The sequence below is a fragment of the Choristoneura fumiferana genome, chromosome 10 (assembly GCF_025370935.1).
Source record: "Choristoneura fumiferana chromosome 10, NRCan_CFum_1, whole genome shotgun sequence".
Taxonomy (NCBI): Eukaryota; Metazoa; Arthropoda; class Insecta; order Lepidoptera; family Tortricidae; genus Choristoneura; species Choristoneura fumiferana.
The window spans coordinates 14,800,043-14,824,828 of NC_133481.1; the positions used below are offsets into that span (position 1 = coordinate 14,800,043).

At 39.8% G+C, this 24,786-nt stretch overlaps 3 protein-coding genes across 7 annotated transcripts in view; 2 read left to right on the plus strand and 1 right to left on the minus strand.

The window, feature by feature from the left end:
- Positions 1-4,428, plus strand: part of Sap-r (prosaposin) — a 27,440-nt gene extending 23,012 nt beyond the window's left edge. For both annotated transcript variants that reach the window (XM_074093618.1, XM_074093619.1), the window contains exons 17-21: positions 359-492; positions 1,741-1,927; positions 2,549-2,688; positions 3,346-3,487; positions 3,933-4,428. In XM_074093618.1, coding sequence (XP_073949719.1) covers positions 359-492; positions 1,741-1,927; positions 2,549-2,688; positions 3,346-3,486 — 602 coding nt within the window. In that variant the 3' untranslated portion in view covers position 3,487; positions 3,933-4,428. The remainder of the gene's footprint in view (positions 1-358; positions 493-1,740; positions 1,928-2,548; positions 2,689-3,345; positions 3,488-3,932) is intronic.
- On the minus strand, positions 4,230-17,153 carry LOC141432162 (nucleoside diphosphate kinase homolog 5-like). 4 transcript variants are annotated; one of them, XM_074093624.1, is made up of 5 exons: positions 17,062-17,153; positions 12,294-12,424; positions 7,665-7,837; positions 6,972-7,117; positions 4,230-6,120 (listed from the first exon to the last, which is right to left on the minus strand). In XM_074093624.1, the coding sequence occupies exons 2-5, from the start codon at positions 12,303-12,305 to the stop codon at positions 5,876-5,878; spliced, it is 576 nt and encodes a 191-aa protein (XP_073949725.1). In that variant the 5' UTR covers positions 12,306-12,424; positions 17,062-17,153; the 3' UTR covers positions 4,230-5,875. The 4 variants fall into 4 exon arrangements, with proteins under 4 accessions (XP_073949725.1, XP_073949722.1, XP_073949724.1 ...); XM_074093621.1 differs by lacking the exon at positions 17,062-17,153 and adding an exon at positions 15,984-16,133; XM_074093623.1 differs by lacking the exon at positions 12,294-12,424 and having other exon boundaries at positions 17,062-17,142.
- The window catches only part of LOC141432161 (uncharacterized), a 22,904-nt gene continuing 15,189 nt past the window's right edge, over positions 17,072-24,786 (plus strand). Inside the window, 2 exon segments of the mRNA XM_074093620.1 lie at positions 17,072-17,266; positions 19,809-19,970. Coding sequence (XP_073949721.1) covers positions 17,072-17,266; positions 19,809-19,970 — 357 coding nt within the window.

The window sequence follows — 24,786 nt, forward strand, 5'->3', positions numbered from 1 at the left end:
CGATTTTCAAAATTATTTTTTTATTCGAAAGAGTACTCTTCTGAGGTGGTCCCTTTATCACCAAGTCAAGATCTGATGATGGGATCAAAATATTTTTCTAGGTACCTACTAGCTCGAAGTCGGTGACTCAGCAGTAGTCAGCACGACCCAGCAGGAGGGATTGAATAGTATGTAGGTGAGGTAGACGACTATTGTTCCACTCCTGCTGGCTAGTAGGTACCTAGAAAAATATTTCAAGGATTTTGTAGTCGGTTCCATTTTTTGTTTTTTTTTGGTCGGTATTACTTTTTTTTGTTTTTTTTTTTTGCTTTAAAGTTGGGGGCGTGCAGTGATGATGTTTAAATATGTTCTTTAACAGAGACTAACGAGATCCCAGATAACACGGTGAACGGTCGCCGCGTCAAGCAGCCGCAGCGAGCCAACACCGTTTGCGTCATGTGCGAATTCGTCATGAAAGAGATAGACGACGAAATCAAGGACAAACACAACGAGGTGCGTGCGATATAGAGTACATATGTAGTGAATAACTTTTTGGTATCGTATTTTGTCGGAAAAGTTCGTATTTATCTTGCTTTCTTAACACGCTTACTGAAGTTTACTGAAGCGGCCTAGGACGCTAAATAAATGAATAAATAAAGCCATTATATTACGGTCCATCAATTACGTCACACCAATTTTGAATTCAATTCAAAAGTGTTTGTGAAGTTCCCAACGGGCCTTTCTCTTAAAAGTTGTACCCCTAACTTTTTTCTGGGATTTTGAAATTTTTATGTTACATCTACTCAGAATCACGAGTAGGTACTATCGATTTTAATAGGTGAAAAAGTGTCCCAAAATTTTGTATTCCATTCCGTTACTTTTCCCATATACACTTATAATGAGAGTAACGGAACGGAAGTACAAAAAATATATGCAAATTTTGGGACACTTTTTTTCACCTATTAAAATCGATAGCACTAGTGATTCTGAGTAGATGTAACATAAAAATTTTAAAATCCCAGAAAAAAGTTAGGGGTACAACAAGTTCCCACGCGGGCCCAGTGCGGATTGGGATATATGTGCGATATATATCAAATGATTTTTTATGATATATATCAATACAAAAATGGTTTAAAAAATTGATATTATTAAGTATTTTTTGGCTAGTTTTTGGCCTTTGTTACTGCATTTCTAAATGTGGATGACGTTGTAGTAGTTAAAAGATTAATAGTAAGTTCTACAACACTTCTGCCGGCGTTAATGTCGTCAGTCGTGACAGAAAAAATTCGTTACGAAAGAGTAAGTTTTTGTTGTGTTTATTCTATTATTTTTTACAAAGAAAGTAATTGACAAAGTGCAGAAACGATTTTACTTAATTTATTTTACAAATAATAAAATGGATATATATCCTACTTTTGATATATCGGATATATATCATAAATATCGGATATTTTCGAACCCTGAATAATAGTCTTTAGAGTTCATGTTCCGATATTTTTGATCACCTTGGTCGCTCCGAAATATCGGCGACTATAACGGCGAATACAATATATGATGGCGACAGTACACTCAGAGAAACGCCTACTAGGGTGGAACCTTTGTGCTACTGATGTTATATTGACATTCCATACATCTGCCAGAGAAATCATAGCCAAATTAATTATGATAAGGTCCTACCCTGGTACGTGATCCAGTTTGCTCCACTGGACGCGTTTGTATTCAAGCCGTCCATATTTTTACTCACAAACGCACTATTCCCAGGACGAGATCAAGAAAGTAGTCCACGGCGTGTGCAAGCGCATGCCCAAGTCAGTGCGCGCCGATTGCGACCAATTCGTGGAGAAGTACGCTGACCTCGTGATCAGCCTGCTCGCCCAGGAGTTGGAGCCGGAAGAAGTCTGCAAGGAGCTCAAACTGTGCCCACAGGCCAAGCTTACCGCCTTCAGAGGTGAGTTTCATACACGTCTCACTGCTAGACGCAGGACTCTCAAAATTTAAGGACGTGTAGTTCCCTACGCGGAATCAGTGCGGATTGGAAACTCACAGCCTGGGATCCCGGGATAACCTTCCGGGATCTAACTCACGACTCTCTGCTTGAGACGTATGGGCATAGGCCAAGCCAATGGTCTACCGCAGCTCTTAAAGGTACTTAAGTTTAGTTCTCTCATTAGTATGCTCGCCCAAGAGTTGGAGCCGGAAGAAGTCTGCAAGGAGCGCAAACTGTGCCAACAGGCCAAGCTTGCTGCCTTCAGAGGTGAGTCATACACGACACACTGCTGGGCACAAGACTCTCAAAATGATAGGACGTTAGCTGTAGTTCCGCCCATTGCAGATTGGAAACTCATAGCCCGGGCTTGCGGGCTCGTACTCACGATCCGACCCTTCCCTCATTTCCTCATAATCGCCCTTCATACAGGATTTTTAAATCACTCATAATTTTTATCAGAATGTTTCAGCACATGGGTTATGTTCGTTTGATTGAACATCCATGTGAAGGTTATAATCAATGTTTTATTCATCGCGTGATGCGGTACTTTGAACATCAATTTATGTGTTATCCCTTCGACAGAGGACATCCTGAACTGCGCCGTGTGCGAAACCGTGGTGATGGCCGTGAAGAAAGTGCTCAGCAACGATAAGGTCGACCACGACATCGTGCACGTCATCGAGAAGTCGTGCGGACTGCTGCCTGCCAAGTACTCGCAGAGGGTAAGTGGCTCCCATCTTCATCAAATTTTACGACAATGTAATCTAATATAGCGATATTACGGCGGTAGTCAATAAGCGATGTCACTATGACAGGTCAAAAGTGCCACGAAAATTCCGTTCTCTTAATCATCATCATATCAGCCGCTTTTATTTACAATCCGTTCATGATGTTTAGTGTGCTATAGCCAAAATTCTTATTTAAAACCAACTTCAATTTATTAAAAATGCTTTTTCCTTTTACGCTCAAGTTTAATTTGGAAATATCTCGATAAATTTTATGAACGATTTTTAAACTACCGCTGATGGACAGGCTTGAACCCTGTAGGTTTTTAATAGAATTAATTATACATTAGGTAGAAACCAGCTAGAGTGCACTCTGTTTTTGAACTCGATACCTACTCTTTTGCTAATGTCAATCATCCGTGCCCGAAAGTCCCGGGGTATGTACATTAATCTGGTAGTGACATTCTGGTGGTCTAGCCAGGATCGTCTCCGTAGGACGGAATGCTTCAGCGGTTCATGGCATTGAGTTGAAATTTGGTACGAAAGTGTAATTTAGATGACAATGCAAGTACAGTCAACAAAATTTACAGTTAGCATAAAAAATTTGTATTAAATTTTTGCTGACATTAACATTGACATTGTGTGACATTGCAGTGTCACACTTTGATGGAGATCTACGGCGACAGCGTGATCCACCTGGTAGAAGAATATGGGACTAAGGCCGTCTGCCAGAAGATCGGCCTGTGCTCCTACGCAAACGCCGCGTTAGTGCACATGCACACACGTAAGCATTGAGGTATGTAATGATAAATTTTAAAAAGAACACTATGCTTTAAGTATGTTCGCAGACAGTTTATACAATCGGGGACTCTTAACTCATTCATTATTCTCATTGCAAATGCGGTCCTGTAATTATACTTACCGATGATAATAAAACGATAATGGAAATAACTAATATTATTTTGAGATTTCACTTAGATCCCGTGGGAATATGAATAAGAAAAAGTAACCTATGTGTTATTTCAGACGTCTAGCTATCTACATACAAAATTGCATACAGTTTCTAGACGATTTAGCGTGAATAAACACGCATGATAACGCGTGGTATGGATTTTTTTGTCTATCCATTACACTTATTTATTTATTTATTCATTTATTCATAATAAAGACTTACCGTGCTTTATTGCCATTAATAGTATCTGAATACCGCATCTAATAAGAGTATTTTTTATTCATTGCAGTAACGGCAGTAGCTACGAGGCGTGCACTACAGCAATCTCTTTATAATTAAGCCATGATTTTTTTTACCAAAATGTTTTTATATTAGTGTAATTTAAAACACAAGCTACTGAGACCTTTACGAGGGAGGAATAGGCCAAAGTAAAAGCTTTCCTATTTAATTTAGCGCTTGTTATATTTTTCTATAAAAGGTGTACTTATGAGTGATGCAATGGTCACAGTAGCTTTGTTTTAACCCAATGAGAAAAGTTATGCACTATCATGCTAACCTTTTATTAAGAAATGTTAACGCTTTAAAATAACAGTGTATGTCGTGTTTATTTCATTAGTAAGGGTATTTAGTTATTTTTTTAACGTACATCGAGACTTAATCGTGTAGAATCTAAAGGGTGTTTATGTTCACATCATATTTTTCGCAAACAGTAATTAGGTTCACTTTAGCCTGTGATAAGTGATTTATAACATGTTTCTACGAATAAAGTTGGGAAAATAATTAAATTGTTTTATTTTTCGACTATATTATTCGGCTCCGGCATCGTTCCGTTAAGCCCTTAAATCGCTCGACGCTCGTTTCCAGTGTCCAATCTAGTCACGTGACATATAGCGATAAAGCTGAAAATGTTGAGCTTTATCGTTGGATAAAAACACCTCTTCAATTTCGTCAAAAACACTTATTTTTTTTTATTCACTCCAATTTCTTTTATTTGCTCCACTGCCACGACTGCTACTAAATGAGATTAAGAAATCGGCTTCCAAGGCCAAGATCAATCCTGCAAGAAGCCATCTTGTCGCTGCTGTTCGACGCGGCGACTTGACGCTACTTTTGAGTCGCGGGAAATTCAAAATCTCCTTCAAATGGGGTCACGTGACGTGACCAGATTTATCGCTGCAATCGAGCGACGAGCAACTGCATGTGGGGCACATTTACGCTCAATTATCGCAGTCGCCTCTTTTACTGTTAGGAGTACGAAATCTGTTGACACCCATGCTTGTCACCGGCAAGATTTTGCATTGAACGTGTTCAGTTCATTTTTAGGAATAATTTGGTCGGATTTCGCGAATAACTGCTAAAGTTTAAAACAACACATTTATATTGGAAACCGAAATGTACAGGGAGTCTCGGATCATGTGGCTTTAAATCCAAGATACGATTCTACTTGCATAACTGAGGTACTTTTGTTTTGCAACTTTTTAAAAACATGATCACTGTTAATTTTTTTATACACATAAAATGTAATTTCAATGTATACCTACGATACAATATAAAATTGACAGCACATTGCTAACTGTTTACCTAAGAGATGTCAAATAAATGTCAAAAATTATTTAAAGGCCCCCGTACCAAGAGACAGCGATAATACCGCCATGCCCAATACACTGATTTAACGATTAAACTATGAGGATCAATAAATTATCTAAAATTCAAGTAATTTGACTATGTCGGTGACCCTTGTTCTTCTACGTATCTCCTCATTTCTGATTCGATCCCGTAGAGAAATCCCAAAGCCACTTCCAACCGAGGCAACTGGAGGTCGGTCTATGGGGGAGGCCTATGTCCAACAAGTGGACATCTGATGATGATGAATTAGAAAATTGTACAAAACAAAAGTATGTATGTAGCTTAGTTATGCGAGTAGAATCGACCCTTGAATTTACAGCTCATTAGAGCCACCCTCGATTCCGAGTAGGGGGGATGAAGGGGGGTGGCGGCGCGGTGGAGAGCGTCGCATCACAAGCATGCGAACAGCGAGTGGTCCGCGCGTGGCAACCTCGCGAATGAGGCGATCCGGTGACGCTACGATGTAGTGAGTGCATGCCCATACAAATCCATAATTATGAAGAATACTAACCGCTCGAGGCGAGGCGGTGCTGATCGGGTGCCGGGTGGCTGTAATGAGCTGTAACCTTAAAGCCTCATGGTCAAAGGCACACTGTATATGACACGTTATTTGAGATTCTCCTCGCTGGGGCGTGGCGTGCGGCAGCGCGCGTCCTCCGCGCGCGCGGTGGGCTGCGGCGCGACGGCGGGCTCGTTCGGGTTGTGGCGGCGCAGGCGCTCCGCCAGCCACAGCGCGGGCTCCGCCGGCCGCTCGTGCGCGAGCGCCGTCAGCGCCGGCGCCAGCGACGCCGCCAGGTGCTTCTGGATGTAGTCCTTCACTTGGCAGCGGCGGAGGAGCGGACCCACTACCACTGGAGAATAAGAAAGAAAGATAGATTAGATAGGTAAAGGTAGATAGATAGAAAAATAAAACTTTATTCACAAACATGCCATGAGGTAAGTCGGGGCAAGCGCGCCAGCGGGGGTAAGCGCTCCTACCATTAAAATATAGAAAAATATTGATATTGTACTACTAACGACATTTTACAGGTCTTAGGAGCGTGGTTGTAAGATGTCGTTATTAAGTGCTTATGATCTTCTTCTTCTTTGTCGTGTCGCTCTTGGCAGAGCGGTCGTGGTCACATTGAGGCGTCCGCGTCGGTGATAGAGGCGGACACAGCTCTCCATACGATCTCCCTTCAATGGAAAAACGAGTCTGATTTTGCGAGTTCGCTTCGTCACCTCACTGACGTGTTTCAGGGATTTTACTAAATCGCGGGCGCAGTCTCTCGTGCGCGAGCGCCACGACGCTAGGTGCTTCTGGATGTAGTCAAGTCACTCTTGGCAGTGACGGAGGAGCGGACTCGCTATCACTAGGGAAATAAAACTTCGGATTTCGGAATGCGATAGTTGACATCATTAAGATAAATTTGAGGGCCTCCGCTAACTCGCGTGGGAGCACGGTATGACGCTGGCACGGCGTCCAGCCAGTTTTATGTTATATATTAGAGCAGCTCGTCAACTGCTGAACAAAGGCCTCACCACGAGAACGCCATAACCATGAGCCTAGGAGGCCCGCAATTGCTTCGTCTTCCAGTTCGTGGTCGCTACTCGAGGACTTCTCTCCCCAGACGGTTATGTTCTTCGAGTGCCCGCCGGCCCGCCCATAGACACTTCAATTTACATATTTTTTGAGCTTATGTCGCTGCAAGTAGGTACTAACTGTTAGGAAAGAAGAAGTGTATCTCCCTGAGCGCTTCGGCGAGGTTCTCGCTGCCGTGCAGCGCGTTGAAATAGTCCCCGTACTTGGTGCGGCGGCCGTAGCACGCCCGCAGGCTGTCCGGCCAGTACGCCTGCGCCTCCGCTACCCTACGCATAGTATTTTATGTATCGTGCTATAACAGGGGTCAAAAATGACGAGTGGCGTGAGATACGATGTGAGCGTAGCGACTTTTTTTACTTAATTATGCAATGTCGCATTTAACTGTACTTTTTCTACGACTTGGTACTTATTAGATAAAAATGCAAATAGAAGGTAAACAACAATAAATGAGCGGGAAATATGAAAATGACAAAATTCGTCTATCGCAAACTTTTTTAATATACATACCTATTATTGTTCTATAAGTATAAGAACCATAACATGACTACCTACTTTGAAACAATATCTTATCTAAACGTATGTATTGAATTAATGTTCACAAAGTTCACTCAGAAAAATCATCGATTTTAAGGTGGGTACAGGCTTTTTTCAAAGAAGTAACCATATGAATTAAGTACCTACTTACCTAAGTGGCTGCACCTTAGCCTGTCCGAACGGATTAGTGTTCGTGATTAAGTAAACTAAATCACAGATAACAGTACCTATAGGAGTAGAAAAACAATACTAAACTATACGTTAAGTATTCAAATTTACCTTGCGGGTCCCATAAGGGTGCGCCACTTCTGTATGCAGTTGCGTGCAGCCAGCACCATCGCCACGATGGGGCCGCGGGACATGTGCGCCACGAGGTGCGGGAAGTGATGTCGGCCGTAGTGCCCCTTATACAGCTCGGCCGCTTGCTCCGGCGTCAGGTGAACAATGCGCTTCTGTTTCACAAAAATTACCAGTACCCTTAGTGTAAGTTTTCGGTTACAAAATACGTCTCGATCGCGTTCGCGTTAAAATCTCAATTGGTATGGAAACACGAAAATCGCAAACGTTCCGCTAGAGGCACTGTTCGACGCGAACGCGATGGAGGCGTATTTTGTAACCGAAAACTTACACTAAGGGTACAGGCCTTATGGTGAGTTTCCACCGGCGAGGCGAGACGAGACGAGGCGAGATGAGAATTGAAATTTGTAGGCGGGCGCCGCCATACAAATTTCAATTCTCGTCTCACCTCGTCTACGAAATGATTGTATTTTATCAATTAGTTCTCTAAACGGCCCAAAGAGGGCGCTGTTAAACTAGTATAATAGGATTGTCTCATAGAAATAAAAGCCCTTTTTTTCGCCATCACCGACTGCAACGGTCGGCACGAAACCTATTAATCTGTCTTTTTATTCTTCCCAGAATTCCCTAAATTAACGCCTCGTCTCGTCTCGCCTCGCCGGTGGAAAATCACCTTTATACTACGAAGTGCAAAATTCGAACTTCGTAGGTATCTTGCCATCCCGCTGACGCTTATGTTATTTAATACGAGAGTGAGAGGGACGGTACGATGCGACTTCGATTTAAGAAATTTCGTAGTAGCCCCCTACTTAAGCTTAGTTATTCCTACCTCGACAAGTTCGTTCGTGGCACCCGGTGGAACCCAGTCGCAGGGAGCCTCTGCTGTCCCTATCAAGATTTTTGTTGACAAGTACGGCAAATGCTGACTGCAACAAGGTTCTACCGGTTGGAACGCACAAGCAATACAATAACATTGTGTCTGAAATAACACGAGCTGCCATGCGCACTAACCCTCCAAACGTCAACAAGAATTTATAATTAGTTTTTTATGGTTTCTATAGATAAAAGAGCTAAGAGCAGGGGGTGCTCAATGATAGCAAGTAGTTGATTAAGGGTTGTCAAAAACAAATTTTAGAGCTTGCAGTTAATGAAATAGGTATAGTCACATCAAGGGAATTTTAAGTTACTTGCTATTGTTGAGAACTAAGTTGAATACTTAATAGGTAGGTACTTGTAGTGCAGACGTGACAAATATTGACGCTAATAAATCCTACTAGCATTTAACCCTTAATAAGGTAGAGGTGATTTAGCAACCACTTGCATTGAGTTGGAAACTGATCCTTATTAATGTCATGATACGTCACAATTTCCAATGTAATTATTGAAAAAAACGACTAGCTTAAAAAAAATTTATTGTCAGGTATGTATCCGATAGCTGCTTTTGATTCTGTGGTAGTATGCTCCAGTAAACGGGGCCTTATTAAGGGTTAAATTACGATTGGAACAATTTTTAGATCCATTAAATTTATAACCCGCTTGCTCGTTGGCTTCACTCTCCATCAATCCATGCATCCCAGATTATTTACGTTCCACTGCTGACCACAGGCCTCCTCTCAGAATGAGAGGGTTTGGGCCATATTTCCCACGGGGGCCCAGTGTGGATCGGGAACTTCACATGTGAATTACTTCACAGGTGTGTGCAGGTTTCCTTAAGACACTTAAGATGTTTTCCTTCACCGTAAAGCTCATGGTAAATTTCAAATATAATTTCAAAAAATAATTTCGAAAAAGTCATTACAAAAAAATATATGATGATTGTTTTGAATATCATTATTCACTTCTAAACAGTGCGGCAAGTAGGTACCTACAAATACAAGGCACATGCATGATGAAGTTTTATCTATTTTAAAAACATAAAAAAAATAGTTACATATATAAGTTAGGCAAGTATATTAATTAATTGAGTTTTTTTTTTGTATACGACAGGAAGGAAAACGAGCAAGTGGGTCTCCTGATGGTAAGAGATCACCACCGCCCATAAACATCTGCCACATCAGGGGTATTGCAGGGGTATCGTGGTCCAAATACTGTTAACAAGAAAAGAAACAATGGCATGCAATTTAAAAACTTCAATCAAAAGTCGTAGCTAGCAACCCTAAGGCTAAGGCTGCCAGTGACGTGGAATAATGAGCACGTCCCTCCCGGCCAATGCCCGCAACTTAGCATATCGCGACAGCCCCCAGAGACTGGCTGCACGCGCTATCTAGGGCTGTGCCTAATATATACTAAAACAACTAAGTATAGCCGGCCACACACGCTAGGTTATAGCCGATTATAATGCAGGAATAACCAAAAAATATTAATTTGCATATTTCAAATTTTGCTTGCTCAGGCAAGAAGTCATGTCATATACACTTTCAGTTATACCTGCACAAATGAACTGTGCAGGCATAACCATCGGTTATATTATAACCAGAGCCCGGAATTTTCACGGCATTTTTAATCTGTAATAGTGATTACTTGATTAGTGACTTCTCGCTTATCGACTTCCGATATTCAAATTCGATATATCGATACAAAAATTTGACCTTGGCGTAATTGTGTTATTATTATGATCCTTGGTATGGTTAGGTAGCAGTGACGTCCACAAGCGACACGACGACTTTTTATTATTTGATAGAGAGTACCAACCCTAGCTCTCGGACATTCGGACAGCGCCACCCTTCGGGATATTTTGGAAGGGGATACAATTTTCGAATGCAAATTTTATATTTTAAAAAGATATGGTACCTAATGCAACGATTAGCACGACGATATTTAGGGTTCCGTAGCCAAAATGGCAAAAACGAAACCCCGGAAAAAAACCCATAGAAGTAAATTGAGGCTGTTTTTTTTTCTCGTCTTGATAAAGTCTTCAGTGAAACAATTCGCATGCGAAGTATTCAACTTTAAAGTGAAAATTTTTGCCGTAGGCCTCATCGAGAAACTTTTTACGGCACTCCATCGGAACTAACCGCTCACCCGGACAAGAGATATCGTTATTAAGCAATCAAATTAAGATTGTTTTTATGGAATCTTTTTGTATTTTTTATTTCAATTCCAAATTTTTTTTGTTACTTTTACGGTCATCCTTTATAGGTTTTACGGGATGACCGTAATGTAACAAAAAAAATTGGAATTGAAATAAAAAATACAAAAAGATTCCAAAAAACAAACCTTCTACAAACATCAAGGGGTACGAACATATTTATTGAAATTCACAATCCGCGTCACGAGCGACAACATTTGTTCTTTATGGCTCAATATTACACGCTTAAGAATTACCATGAAACTTTGTATCCCTCCCTTATTGTTTTTTGTATAGAGTTGACATGAAATTTGTTGTCCATCGAGCATATCCCCAAATGACCGGATGACCAAGTGGTTAGAGAACCTGACTACGAAGCTTGAGGTCCCGGTTTCGATTCCCGGCCGGGGCAGCTATTTGTGTGAATACTTAATAAGAATAATTGTTCTCGGGTCTTGGATGTTTAATATGTATATAAGTATGTTTATCCGTTGCCTAGTGTCCATAGTAGGTAGTTTGGGACTAGGTCAATTGGTGCCAAGTGTCCCATGATATTTATTTATTGAAATGGTTCATCTCTTTTCGGATTATATACATACGTCCCACTACATGGCACAGGCCGAATTGGGAACTTCCCTCACATTATTAGATTTCTTCGCAAGTGAGTGCAAGGTCCTCGCAATTTTTTCCTTCACCATAAAGTTCGTGGTAAATTTCGAATGTGATTTCGCCGTATCCTTAGGGCCGAGGCTAGCTGACCCGGTTTGCACAGAACTGGTGGACGCCTATTGCAAAATAGTACTTACGAGCAGCGCTAACTGCGCGCGTCGCGTGCGACGGATTTTACCTGTACCCGCGCCCGCAGGCGTGCGCCCGCGCAGTGCACCCGCGCCAGCTAGGTACAGATAGTGCCACAAGTAGTTACATAAAGAACTGATTGCTTAAAAAATGAATGAATGAAATTAATTAGTAATACGGTATTTGACTATTTTGTATTAGTTTTATAAATTAAAACTACACAATGCCTGTTATCGAATAGAAAAACAATTTTTAAGCTATACCTTTACAAATAACAAAGTTATAAAGGTTTGAAATTCAAGATAAGACAGAGAAAGACATACTGGCATGTGACGTCACACGCCAGTACCGCCATACTTGCTGCATAGAGAAAAGCGTTTGAGAGAGAAACAGGTATATAGATTTTTCAAAAAATCAGTACAAATCCAATTTTCAACCGATTTAAATTTTCTCTTCGCTAAACACTATCTGTATATCTATATTTTCATAATAGTATTAAGATATGGCAAAATCAGGAGTTGTCAAATACCGTATTGTCAAAATTCCGCTGTCATTACATAACATGTTCTTGTGTCCGTGACCTCAACTACAGAGGCACTACCTTTAGTTGCAAAACACAGTAGGTAGGTATATCTACACGAACAAATCCATTGGCGTACCATCACTCGGCGAACCGTCTGCCAATCAATAATCTGCGTAAAAATTGACACCGAATCATTAGTACTTAACCATTTTATTGTACTAACAGCAAGAATCATGAACCCGTTGTTTCTGATATGGTTTTTGATGGCCTCGGCATCTTCGTACGCTTCTGGCTTGATCACGGCCAGTGTACGCTCGGAAAACGCGTGGAACTCGCCGCTTGTGTCCGAAGAGGCTATCGACATCGTATAAGTTTTAATTATAAATTAAATTTATTACTATAAATAAAGACAATGTTAGTTTCGTGACGTCTTAATTGTGACGCAGTCAAATTGATTGGGATTTGATTGGGATTGGCATTGACCTATAGTGACAAAAGAGCATTTATCACTACGTTTGGTTTCGACACCAAATATAAAAAAATTATCAAAAAATGGAACCGACTTCAAAAACCTTGAAAATAATTTTCTACTAACTAGTTTGAAGTCGGTGCCTCAGCACGAGCCAGCAGGAGTGGAACTATAGTCGTCTACCTCACCTACATATATATTGGGCTTCAATCACTCCTGCTGGCTCGTGCTGAGGCACCGACTTCAAACTAGTAGAAAATATTTTCAAGGTTTTTGAAGTCGGTTCCGTTTTTAGTGAGTTGTAGCCAAAGTGCATCTCACAACGATTCCATTAAGCTCAAACACAGCATTGTTATATAATTTTATAACAGAGTACCGGTACCTACGGTCTTCTTTATTAGGGTCCAGTTCTAATCGCTATAGGTGTGCTTTAAAAATTCGAGGGTTGCCCTCGATTTCTCTCAGATTCATCAGACTTGGTGTCAATGGGACCACCTCAAAATATGTCCTTTAGAATTAAAAAAGAATTTTGAAATTCGGCCCACAATTGGCGGAGTTATCGCGTAACAAACATACAAAAAAAACATACACTCGAACTGAGAACCTCCTCCTTTTTTGAAGTCGGTTAAAAATAATAACAATACATTTTGAACTACCAAGCATAATCACACTAATATTATAAATAGAAAGTTTGTTTGAGAGTTTTTATCCCGGAAAATTGCATAGTTCCCACGGGATAGCGATAAACGAATTGTACGCGGACGGAGTCGTGGGCAACAGCAAGTATATCCATATTTATGTTTTGGGTTAGGACTGTCCAGATGAGAATCTGTTTAGCTTATAATCTGTCCAAATGAGAATCTGTCCAGCTGCTCTGGAGGCCTGACTCTTTCACAAAAATCATTTGTAGGAATACCATTGTTGTATATAATAATATAGTTTATGATAACACATGGAAGCAAGCGTGTGTGCCGTAAATGCAGGGGTGAATCCATTGGCAGTGCTTGCCAAATATTTGTATTATATTTATTAATTTACGAGAATAAAGACACAAGCTTGTAATGGCAAATGGCAAGCCCTCTGCGCGTGGCTCGACGCGCGCTTGGCAAGCTTGTTATTTTTGTAAACTCACTGTATTTGTGGTGTTTAATAAAGAACACTTGTATTCTAGAACGTCGGAACAAGAGCGTCGCCAGCCGATGGCCCGGGGGGGGGGGGAGCAAGTTGATATGGAAAATGAGAAAAGTATGAATTGTAGGTATTTATTGGTTTTGGTTTCGACGTACAGGAATGATCGAAAAGCAAGTCAAGTCAAAGAAAAAGGCCAATTAACTTTTTTACCCACACTAATCTGTCCGCGCGCGCGCAATTGCAGATTTTTGTAAGTAAACATGTTTTTTCTGTAATTTAATAGATGGTGACATGAATCTATTAAACCGTGAAATATCTTGTTGGAAGTAGGATTTTTTGGTAACGCCAGAGACAATAATTTTGGTAACGCAGGAGACGCCCAAAGTGTCGGTAAAATAGTTGATTGGCCCAGAACTGGTATGGTTGCTTTAAATTTGGCAACTTTCTTAGAATATATAGGAGGGGGGGGGGGTAGGTGTCCCTCCTTGCTCCCCCCTGGCGATGCCCTTGCGTCGGAATGTTCATTTTTACATGCTTGTGAATACGCAGGTTGTAATTCCGACCCCCGTTCATTGTTTGCAAGGGTCTAGGTCAGCACCTGCCTACCTAGGTAGAGGTAGACGATGGGTAGCGTGGTGAGAGATACAAATATTCTTTATTGCACACCATAAAGCAGTAAAAAAACTTATAATATAAACACTTAGATTCACGGTAGACAATAGGCGGTCTTATCGCTTAAAAGCGATCTCTTCCAGACAACCATTTGGGATGTTACAAAAATAGGTGAAACAGAAACAGTAAAATAAATACAAATGAAACAACATACACAACACACGTTAACATACGTGGTACGTTATGATGATAACGTTTGTAATTTAAGTAAAGTAAATGTCTAAGTACAAATATTATTGAATCAAGAGATACTTTGCATCTGGTAGCATGGTGAACGGTTGTGTTGCTCTGAGGAAGAACTGTGGTTGCGTTCGAAACACGCATGATTTGTGTGTGTTCTTACAGTGTGGCACATTTGTTGCATGTAGCTGGTAGTTTTTAGATATCGTATCGTAAGGTCGCGCGGGTATCGTATACTTAGTTCAGTTTAATGAACAGACAGCGGAAGGGAATTTCCATGGCATTTTTTGACCTGTCATAGTGAATTCTCACTTAAATCGACTCTACCTGAATGATGTTGATATATTAGACCTTAAATTATATGTATTATTGTGTATTTGACTGTAAAAGAAGTAGTTTAAAACCGGAAAATATGAAAAAAAAAACCTATTTCTTTAAAGAGACATATTTGTTAACAATACAACAGAGAAGAGAAGAATTTCAACATTAAAATTGAAGAATAAAACTAAACTGATATTTCATTATTTCGCGTTCTAGAATTTTATTTACTGAAAACAACAGCAAAATACCCACGACATTGGCAAAATTCTCCACATCAAAAGCGTACAACTATCAATTTTTTTTATCCATTCATTGCTTAAGCATGTCTATTTCACATTTTCAACTGCTCGAATGTTAATTGGAAGAGATGGCGCGCACTTTAACTTATTGTCGCTTATTGTTTACCTCTACTTTTAATCTTCTTTAGTGCCTATGTTGTGTAGGTATCGATAATATGGTATATCGGAAGTCGATAAGTGCGACGTCACTATGACGGGTCAAAAATGCCTTGAAAATTCCACTCTCTGTTAATGAAGTACAGTCAGAAGTAGAAGTCTATGGGGGGTTTGTGGTGCTCAAACTGATCCATACCATAAACGACTCTACTGCGATGGTAATAAGAGGATGTGTTTATAATAAACATTATTATTTTAAGCTCCGCGATCGCGCATCCCCTCTTACTAATCACTGTAGACGCATACTTCCACATTTTTAAGTTTACTAGCTTTTGCCCGCGGCTTCGCCCGCGTGGAATTCGGTTATCGCGCGCTGTTCCCTCGGGAACTGTGCATTTTTGTGGCATAGGTAAATAGTAAGCTATGTCACTCTCTGGCCCATAAACTATTTCCATGCCAAAAATCACGTTGATCCGTCGCTCTGTTTCGACGTGAAGGATGTACAAACACACACTTCCGCATTTATAGTGTTAGTTTGGGTAACTTACACATTTTCTAAATAAAAAGCAAAATACCAATTTTTTTCGTAGATAAAGTGAAATTATCTTTACTTACTAATATTATAAATGCGAAAATGTGTTTATTTGTTATTTTGTTCCGCTTAACGCCTTGTTGCCATGAAATTTTGCATACATCATACGAGTATTGGAAAATAATATTAGATTAATAGGATAGGTATAAGAACCTTTTAAGAACATGTTATGTTTCCGCGAGCGCCCGATATTCGAATTCTTCGCAGATCGCAGACTATGAGCGATTAGGCCGCCTATTGCTCACCTTGTAATTTTTTCTCAGTGTACCTGTTTTCTGTATCGCTTACTATGTCTGGTGTACAATAAAGAGTCTTTGTATTGTATTGTATTGTATGAGCGTCTTCAGATTATCCGATCCGATATCGGTATCGGCCGCCAATACGATATCGGGGCAAGTAAAATAATCTGAAAACGCTCTAATTCGCAACAGCTAAATACTTCAAAATAATTGCTAATCAAAACACTAGACACACCAACATAACGTGTGTGAGTGTGTGTGTGTAATAACCACTATATGTAAATAAATAGAAATAAATATAAACTCTCCTTGCCTGTGATATAAAACTTTGACCAAAAGGTATATAAGGGTACCTAAGGTAGTGTTTGTTTACTATTGTATACAATGAAGAGTTTCCATACATACATATGTGTATACGATTTCATTTATTTTACAATACAATACAATACAATACAATACAAAGACTCTTTATTGTACACCAGACATAGTAAGCGATACAGAAAACAAATACACATATTTATAAACTATCTTCAATTGTCGAACTAAAACAATTACTTTGTTCACCCGCGACCTTTAATCGATTGTAATAGCATCATGACTCTACGCTATTACGTCTCATAACCCAAGCTATACAAATCAAGTACTATTTGTTTTATAACTTCATAGTAAATAATCATAATAAAAGTACAGACAAAGATAATATACGTCTCATCAGTCTGTATAACGGACAAGACGCTATCCCACCTCAAAATATTAACAACCAAACAATTAAACAATCAATCGATTGCTACAATCGTCAATTGCATTCGCAATAGGAAAACTGGCACGCATTTTCCTGCCACCCTCGCGGGGGCTGCGTGCGACGGCGTGGGGGCGGGGGGCGGCCCGGGCCCGGGGGGCAGGGGCCGCGCCGAGCCAGTGCCCCCCCGGAGCACACGGTGGCCTGACGCCTCCCTGCGACATGATCTGATCTCCCGCCACCCGTAACTCACCGCCGTATACATGGACAACTCCTGCCTCCTAGACCTGCTCATCAGGTGCTTCGCTATGACGGAACCTGAGGACCTCAACTTCACGGCGTTCACGGACCTCTGCCGGCTGTGCTCGCTCAAGAGTGGACCGCGGCTCCATATCTTCGACAAGGAATCTGAGCAGAGGCAGATCCTATTCAAATTGCGGACGTGTCTACCCACTATGGTGAGTTGAGTACATATTCGTTATCCCAACCACCCTATATGCGTCTCACTTACTTCTCTACACACCTAAGCAATTATTATCTATATTATTGTTGGAAAGAAGTTCTAATTTTACAAATAAAGTGTAAACATTGTGGGTAAAATGCAGCGACGTCGATGCTACGCGGCCTCCGTCGTAGCTGCGTAGCGCATGCGTGCTACGCGCTACGACCACAACAATGGTACACTGCTCACGATACCTGTTGAACCTTGAGATTTATTTTAAGAGGCTGTATTGACGTTTCCTTTATTGTCTTATTCAATTGATACCGCGAAACAATGTTTAAATAACGCTTTAACACCAAAAAAAGGAATCCACATTAGATTTACTAACATGAAATGACGATGATGTTGTAATGATAAAAAGCTATATTTTTTTTTTGATGTCAGTATCGCTCCTTCTCCCTCGAGAATTTTGTTACTCATTGAACAGGAAAGTTACGAAAGATACACTTGAAGGGGTTCACTTGTACTCCAAACATAAATTTAAAACTTATTCAGAAAATATTTTTTTAATTTCTTTATACTTTGTTTTGTGTGGATTTTCACTGTCGGTCATTCACCCCCGGACTATTTGAACTGGGTCAGTTTCGAGCGATATCTCGTACCGCGACACGTGACACTAATCCCCTAGTTTGTCTATAGATATCGTTTTGGGGTAAATGGACACGAAATTAATTTATATTATTAGGGACAATTGTTAGCAGCTGGTGTAGTCACCAAAAAGATTATTATCGAGGAATAGTTGTGTAATATGACAGTTAACGTGTTAGAATTATGTCACCGCAACTTTATTATTAAAATACAATATGGGTACGCTGGAAACGACAGGGTTATTGTTGCAAGTAAGTTACTTTATTAAAATTAAAGTCTACCTACTCCTAATTAAGTACTTTAATTGTTCTACCTATTACGTATGTTAATTCAAAGGTAATTTTTAATGTAGGTAATAACCACGTATTTACATAACTTTGGATGCACAAAATTATTAGACACATTTGTTTGAGAAATTTGGTAAAATTAACATATATCGGAATTGAAAATTTTACCCCTGTAACCTTGAATAATTTCCGTGCTATACCTATAAAGGTCAGTTTCTGTTAAAAATTTCTAGAAAGTCTGTCTTAAGGAGAATAGGAACCTATTTAGAATCACTTCGTTGTTCATCTGTCTGCTCAAAGATTAGCCCTTTTCCTCAGAAAAGCATAAATGTACTAGCCATTATATCTAAAATATCAAATATGTGCTTAGGTACTCATGTCTGCAATCCTTTGGTACTGTGAAAAACTTGAAAAAACTTATCATACAATAAACACACACATAATAAATAAATAAGTTATTGTTAATAATTAATTAATAATATAATATTTTTTGCTGACTGTACTTTTTGTTGACTGTACTTGCATTGCCATCTAAACTACATATTCGTACCAAATTTCAAGTCGGTACTATTAACTATTGAAGAGTTCCCCCCTGCGGAGGCAATCCTGGCAGGACCACCAAGATATCACTACCAGATTGTTGTATTGTCTGTCAGCAAATTTACTTAAGTATGCCAAATTTCAAGTCGATCGGATCACTAGAAGTGGGTCAAATTTAGCTTTCAAGATTTGACCCAAACAAACAAACAAATACTTAAATAAATAAAGACACAACAACAACAGGGCAAGCTAAAGAAAAGCTTGTAAAAATACGTAACTTAGGTGTGTGAATTTTTTAAAAGTAGGCTGCGCAGGATATTTTTATTTTACAAGCTTTTACTTATTTACATAAGTATTCGTCTACTAATTTCATTGGAGTTAATATTGTACTCGTGTAGCCTCTCGAGTAAATGGCAGTGAGCTACGAGCACTCATGAGTTAAAGCTACGAGCACCTCTGAATTTCCCGGAATTTATGTTCATATTTTTGTTAACGTTTGAATTTTACCATGACCATCACGCTGAATCTTGAGGAACTAAACGAACCTACGAAGAAATTCAAAATTGTGCATAAATCCAAATCCACATTATGCCCGCGTGGGAACTACGACCCAAGCCCGCTTATTCAGAGAGGTGGCCTGTGCCCTACAGTAGGACTTTTCCAGGCCGAAGTAATGATTAAGGCAGCTCCGTTAGTGATGACGACTGTACATTCAAAGAAACTGAATCGCGTATAGGTTGTTTCTACGGCAGGCATAAAAATGTACCTACAATGGCGAATACATTCAATGCACTTCTATACCATTTGCGCTTAGGTAACATATAAACCTGTTGTATCCTGTTATAAAATGACATTGAGAGAAAGATACACGCGAAAGGTTACGCCATAGTCCGTTTTTTCGCCTGCCGTAGAAACTAAGCACCTATACCAGAGTGGACCCTTTGTGCTACTGATGTCATATTGTCATTTCCATACAGCCAAAGAATCATAGGTAGCGAAATTGATGACTACAGGTTCCACCCTGGACGTGATTCAGTTTCCTTGACTGTAATATAATATCCTAATGACGTTTTATATCTCCAGCAGATATCTAAGGACGACTTCCTTCCAAAGAAGATCTGCGAGCGATGCGTGACGCGGCTGGAACAGCTGTACGACTGGCGGCAGAGCTGTCTCAGCACCGACAGCGTATTGCGGAACTACGCAGAGTCCATGCGCATTGTCACTTCCACCATCAACTTCCAGGTAAGAGACGACCAGTGTGGCATGAAGTGCTGTAGAGTGAATATTCTCGGTAGACATAACCTATGGTATGGAATGGTCAATATTTGTGTGACGTATTTTCTGGACGGCCCCTTGTCAGTTTTTAACCCCCGAAGCAAAAAGAGGGGTGACAATAATTCCTCTAGTTAGGTTATTCCTTTTCCAATGCTTTAACCCGCCAACAATAATGGTGTTGTTTCATTTACTTATCATTCAATTAGTTTTAAGCGAAACATATTAGGTATGATTTACGTGTTTCTCGCAACAATAGATGCGAAAATTAAACGAGAACAAAGCTGGGAGATTTGGCACTCAAGGACTCAAACACTCATTTGCGTATCCTTTGTATTTGGGCAATATAAATGGAGAGTTGCGGATGACTGAGCCTATTTAATTACCCTTGTCCTAGATATTAGGTATATTTGTATTAATGGGAGAAAATCCCAGAAAGAAGGTCAACCATTAGCAGAATTTTCGCAATAAGCAGGTATATGTATAAAGTACAATTCAATAGAATCTGTCAATTTTCTACATATTTAAGACACCCTATCGTGGGCACACTTGATTATATATGTCCCTATTGTTGCAATTATCATGTAAAAGGAATCAAAAAAGAATAATAGTCACATCACAAAGCCTTAGGCAGCCCGGTGTTTATATTAGTAGGCTGGAAGTGTCTACAGGATTGTCAGATTCTATTGAATTGGAGTTTAAGTTTCACTTCTCATGTTCGTCAAGTTCGTAGGTACTAAATTCACTCGTTCATAATTTTGTAAACCTCGTTTCACCCTCGACTTAACTATCAATAAAGTCACGGGTAAAATGGTGCGTTTTATACGCTTGTTGCACAATCTATCATTTTATTTGGTAGGACTTATTGACGAAGTTTTAGATTCTTACCTATGCTTAAAGATAATAAATACGTATATTTTAACTATTGCATAATGTGGGTAGGTACTTACTCGCTCGAGATGATGGCTAGCAATGCAAAGAACTAGGGTTCAGGTCCCCAAGCTCCGGTTTTATTTTTCTTTGATTTGTTATTTGTTCTCGTCAAGAAGTGAATTGATAAAAGTAACGGATTTGTAGACCCTCCCCCTTTCCCACACAATTTTGCACTTTTTCCTCCCTGAAACGTTCCTCTTAAGTCGTCGTCCTTATGGATGGCTCCGTGGAAACCAAACATAATATAAATAAGAAAAAATCGATTCTAATAATGATGATTTTAATCGATTACGAATTCCCCCGACAGTAAGTTCCTATGTCTAATCTAACATCATGCGATATAACAATTTATTTGATGATAATGTTTACGATTATCGCCATCGATCTAACGTATCTGTTCCAATAGCTTTGTAATCGATAGCACAAGGTTTTTACATCAAATCAAATAAACAATATAATAATCTTAGGTATATGATTGTATTTTCTATTAGTCTATATTCTTAAATAAATTTTATCCTTAATCAGTTATTGACTAACATATAATAATACATTTTTTATTTAAGTATAACTAAAAAAAAAAAGTTTCCCCTCCGCGGCATGGACCCAAAGATGCTAGCAGCATTTCCTCGCTGTATAGCAATATTGCTGATACGTTGTGCGAGGAAGCTGCCAGCTCTTCCGTCCCCTGTGAGAAAATTTATGATGAGACCGCCATTAATATGAATTTAATTCGCAACAAAGACTATTCATCAAATTATTTTAAAAGAGTATGACTGAATTTCGGGAGCGTTGGGCACGGGCCCCGTGTGCCCTTATAGGAAAGATCATCATCATCATCATCATATCAGCCGTAGGACGTCTACTGTTGGACATAGGCCCCAAGATAGGAAAGATGGTACACCATGGATACAAAAGTAGGTACGGCGTGCACTCCTCCTTTACGTTGCCCGTCAGTTGCTTTGAACTGCAAGCGTAGGTCATTCTGGATTGAAACATGTCATCCAATGTCACGCGTGCAGAATTCCTACCTCAGATCAAGCCCAATTAGGGTTACTTTAGTTCATTTGTCCTGATCTTTTCTAGGACTACGACCAGATTTTGTAAACCTCAGGTTTTTCAGGATTTTCAATAAAACGGAGTACATTTTTTAGATCTTTTTATTATAAAAGGTACGAAACAGTGTTTTTTTTCATAAAGACACTTATTTAAAAATCAAGCCGGCAAGCAACATGCCTGCGTCTGACACCCCAGAATCGAGCACAAAATTATTAATGTTTGTGAAAAAAATCTGCTATTGCGACAAGTTCTCAGGATTTCTTGAAGGTCATCAAGATTTTTCTTTAGGTTTTTAAATTTTCTACCTGGTAACCCTATGCTCAAACTCCTTGTCAGTTGCATTGAACTGCAAGCGCGGGTCATTGTTTTCGAATCTGCGGTGTCGAAGAGGCGAGGGTCGCTGTGAAGGCACGCGGTGCAGCCGGCAGGGTGGGGCGCTCTCCTCTATTGATCGGCGCGGCCCGGGCCATATCGACCCAACACCCACCTCCCACAACAACTACAACACAATCTCAACCCTATTCAAACACACAAAAGGCTCACAAGCAACTCAATTTCCATCTAAGCCAACGCCACTGAAGTTCAAACCCAATCCTGTTACATTACGTTCGAAAATTGTAGCAAAAACACTCGTTCTGTAAGGCAATGCATTATCCGCTTTAATGCGATAGTTATAAGACTGTCACCGGTGTTCGGTGCGCAGTAAAGCACTTGGAAATTTGGTTGTTGGCTACGCATGTCCGAGGCGTTTTGTTTTACTCGTATGGATCGACGCTGCATCTGTCTCGCCGCCGTTCGTCAATATCAACCATCAACTTTATTCATAAAACTACAGACGCCTTGAATTGTTTTAGCACTCCGCTTAAAGCCCCTAATTCGAAACCTCTACCCCACAACACATGGAACCCCCCTTCCGAGTCACGAGTGCAAGCCCCCCATTAAGGGTGCATTAACGCACAGGCCCAAGGTCGTCGGTGGAAGGTGGCACGAGCTGGGGGCACAGTTAACCCTGACCCAGCGGGTGAAGGATATTCCTACTACGCCCCCCGCCTACGAACTGAGTCCCCACTCATCACATACTGCTAAAAATAGAAGTGAAATGTTTGGGATTATCCGAATGCAGCTCTCGCTTTTTACCTATAGGATTTTCAGTCAATATATTTATGCACATGAATAAAAATTACTATAGGGCATTAGTTTATCACAACATGGAGTGACGCAGATTGAGGCATGTTCTATGCAGTGCGTCCGGCATTAAAAGTATACTGGTGTAATCGTAATGGATAACATCGATTATCCTAATACTCATAATATCCTATCCTACAAATTCGTTGGTTTTCTTTAAACAATGAATTTTTACATTCAAATAAAAATAGGTGTACTATACATTTTAAAGAATATTAAAATAAGATTTGCTGACAACTTCACTCGGTACTGTCAATTTTAGAATTGCCGGCAGTGTAAATGTGTAATTTTTTATGTATACGCATAACTTTTTACAGAGTAGTTCGATTTTGATGATTCTTTTTTTATTGGAAAGGGTATACCCCGAGAGTGGTCCCATTTCAATTTGGAAAAAATATTCCTACCCTAAGGGTAGGAAAACAGGGGATGATTGATTGTTCAGTCGCTGATTGTACTGTATGACCAGGCATAACTTTTTACAGAGTAGTCTGATTTTCATAATTCTTTTTTTATTAGATAGGGTATACCTTGAAGTTGGTATTATATACATTTAGGAAAAAAACACCCCAAGGGTGAGGAAAAAAGTATAAAAAAAAAAAAATAACAAAAAAATTGAACCGCCGAAAAACTGAAAAGCAAAAAATAATACCTTTTTTTGTTTGACCTTAATCTAGGTACCAGTTTGTAGTCGGTGCCTCAGCACGAGCCAGGAGGAGTGATAGAAGCCCATCAGGTAGACGACTATAGGTCCACTCCTCATTTTTTATTGGCTATACTTGTATTCACATCCGGCATACCTAATAGTATGATATGGCTAACAAATTCCAAGGCAATGCGATTACTGAAAGTGGGTTGAACTCGACTTCCAAGATTGAACACGGCAAGTTAAATAATAGCTTGTAAAAAAAAGAGAAAGATTGTGTCTGAAGTTCAGTACGTATAAAAAGGATGAAAGTTTACAATACATTCGTAATAAACTGGCAACATTTGACAGTGGCAGTTGGCAGTGTGTGGGACTTGAGCATGTCAATAAATAAATAAATAATAAATCAATCACTCGAACGTATACCCTGGATGTAATGTCGGTGGGAATGCAATAAGTTCGTATATGAATTCTGATGCTCCTGCCAAGCTCGTCCCCGTAATAACTTTTTTTTCACAAAAACTTGACTTACGTCACTATCATTCTTTTTACTGCTTTTACTTTTTATTAAAATCAATTAATCGCATGAACAATTTAACAGGTTCCCTGTCCACTTTCCATGAGGCATGTGCCTCATGAAAAGTGATGTAAATAATGCAGTAAACAATAATTTTTATAACGTATTTATTATTTATTATTTTTACTTACTATCTCATTCCGAGAGGAGGCCTGTGCCCAGCAGTGAGACGTATATAGGCTGGGATGAGTTGAGATTATATTACTGGCCGTTACCCGCTACTCCGTCCGTGTAGAATTCGGTTTTTACTATCCCTCAGGAACTATGCAATGTTCCGGGATAAAAACTATCCTATGTCCTTCCCGGGACGCAAACTATCTGTATACCGAATTTCATCTAAATCGGTTCAGTGGTTTAGACGTAATGAAGTAACAAACAAACAGACTTACAAG

What these genes read in the sequence shown, in the direction of transcription:
- LOC141432162 (XM_074093621.1), bottom strand. An exon ending in ACGGGTTCATGATTCTTGCT is followed by an intron (nt 7,838 to 12,293) that starts GTTAGTACAATA and finishes TTTGTGAAACAG; the next exon opens with AAGCGCATTGTTCACCTGAC. An exon ending in ACACTTCTTCTTTCCTAACA is followed by an intron (nt 6,121 to 6,971) that starts GTTAGTACCTAC and finishes CTTATTCTCCAG; the next exon opens with TGGTAGTGGGTCCGCTCCTC.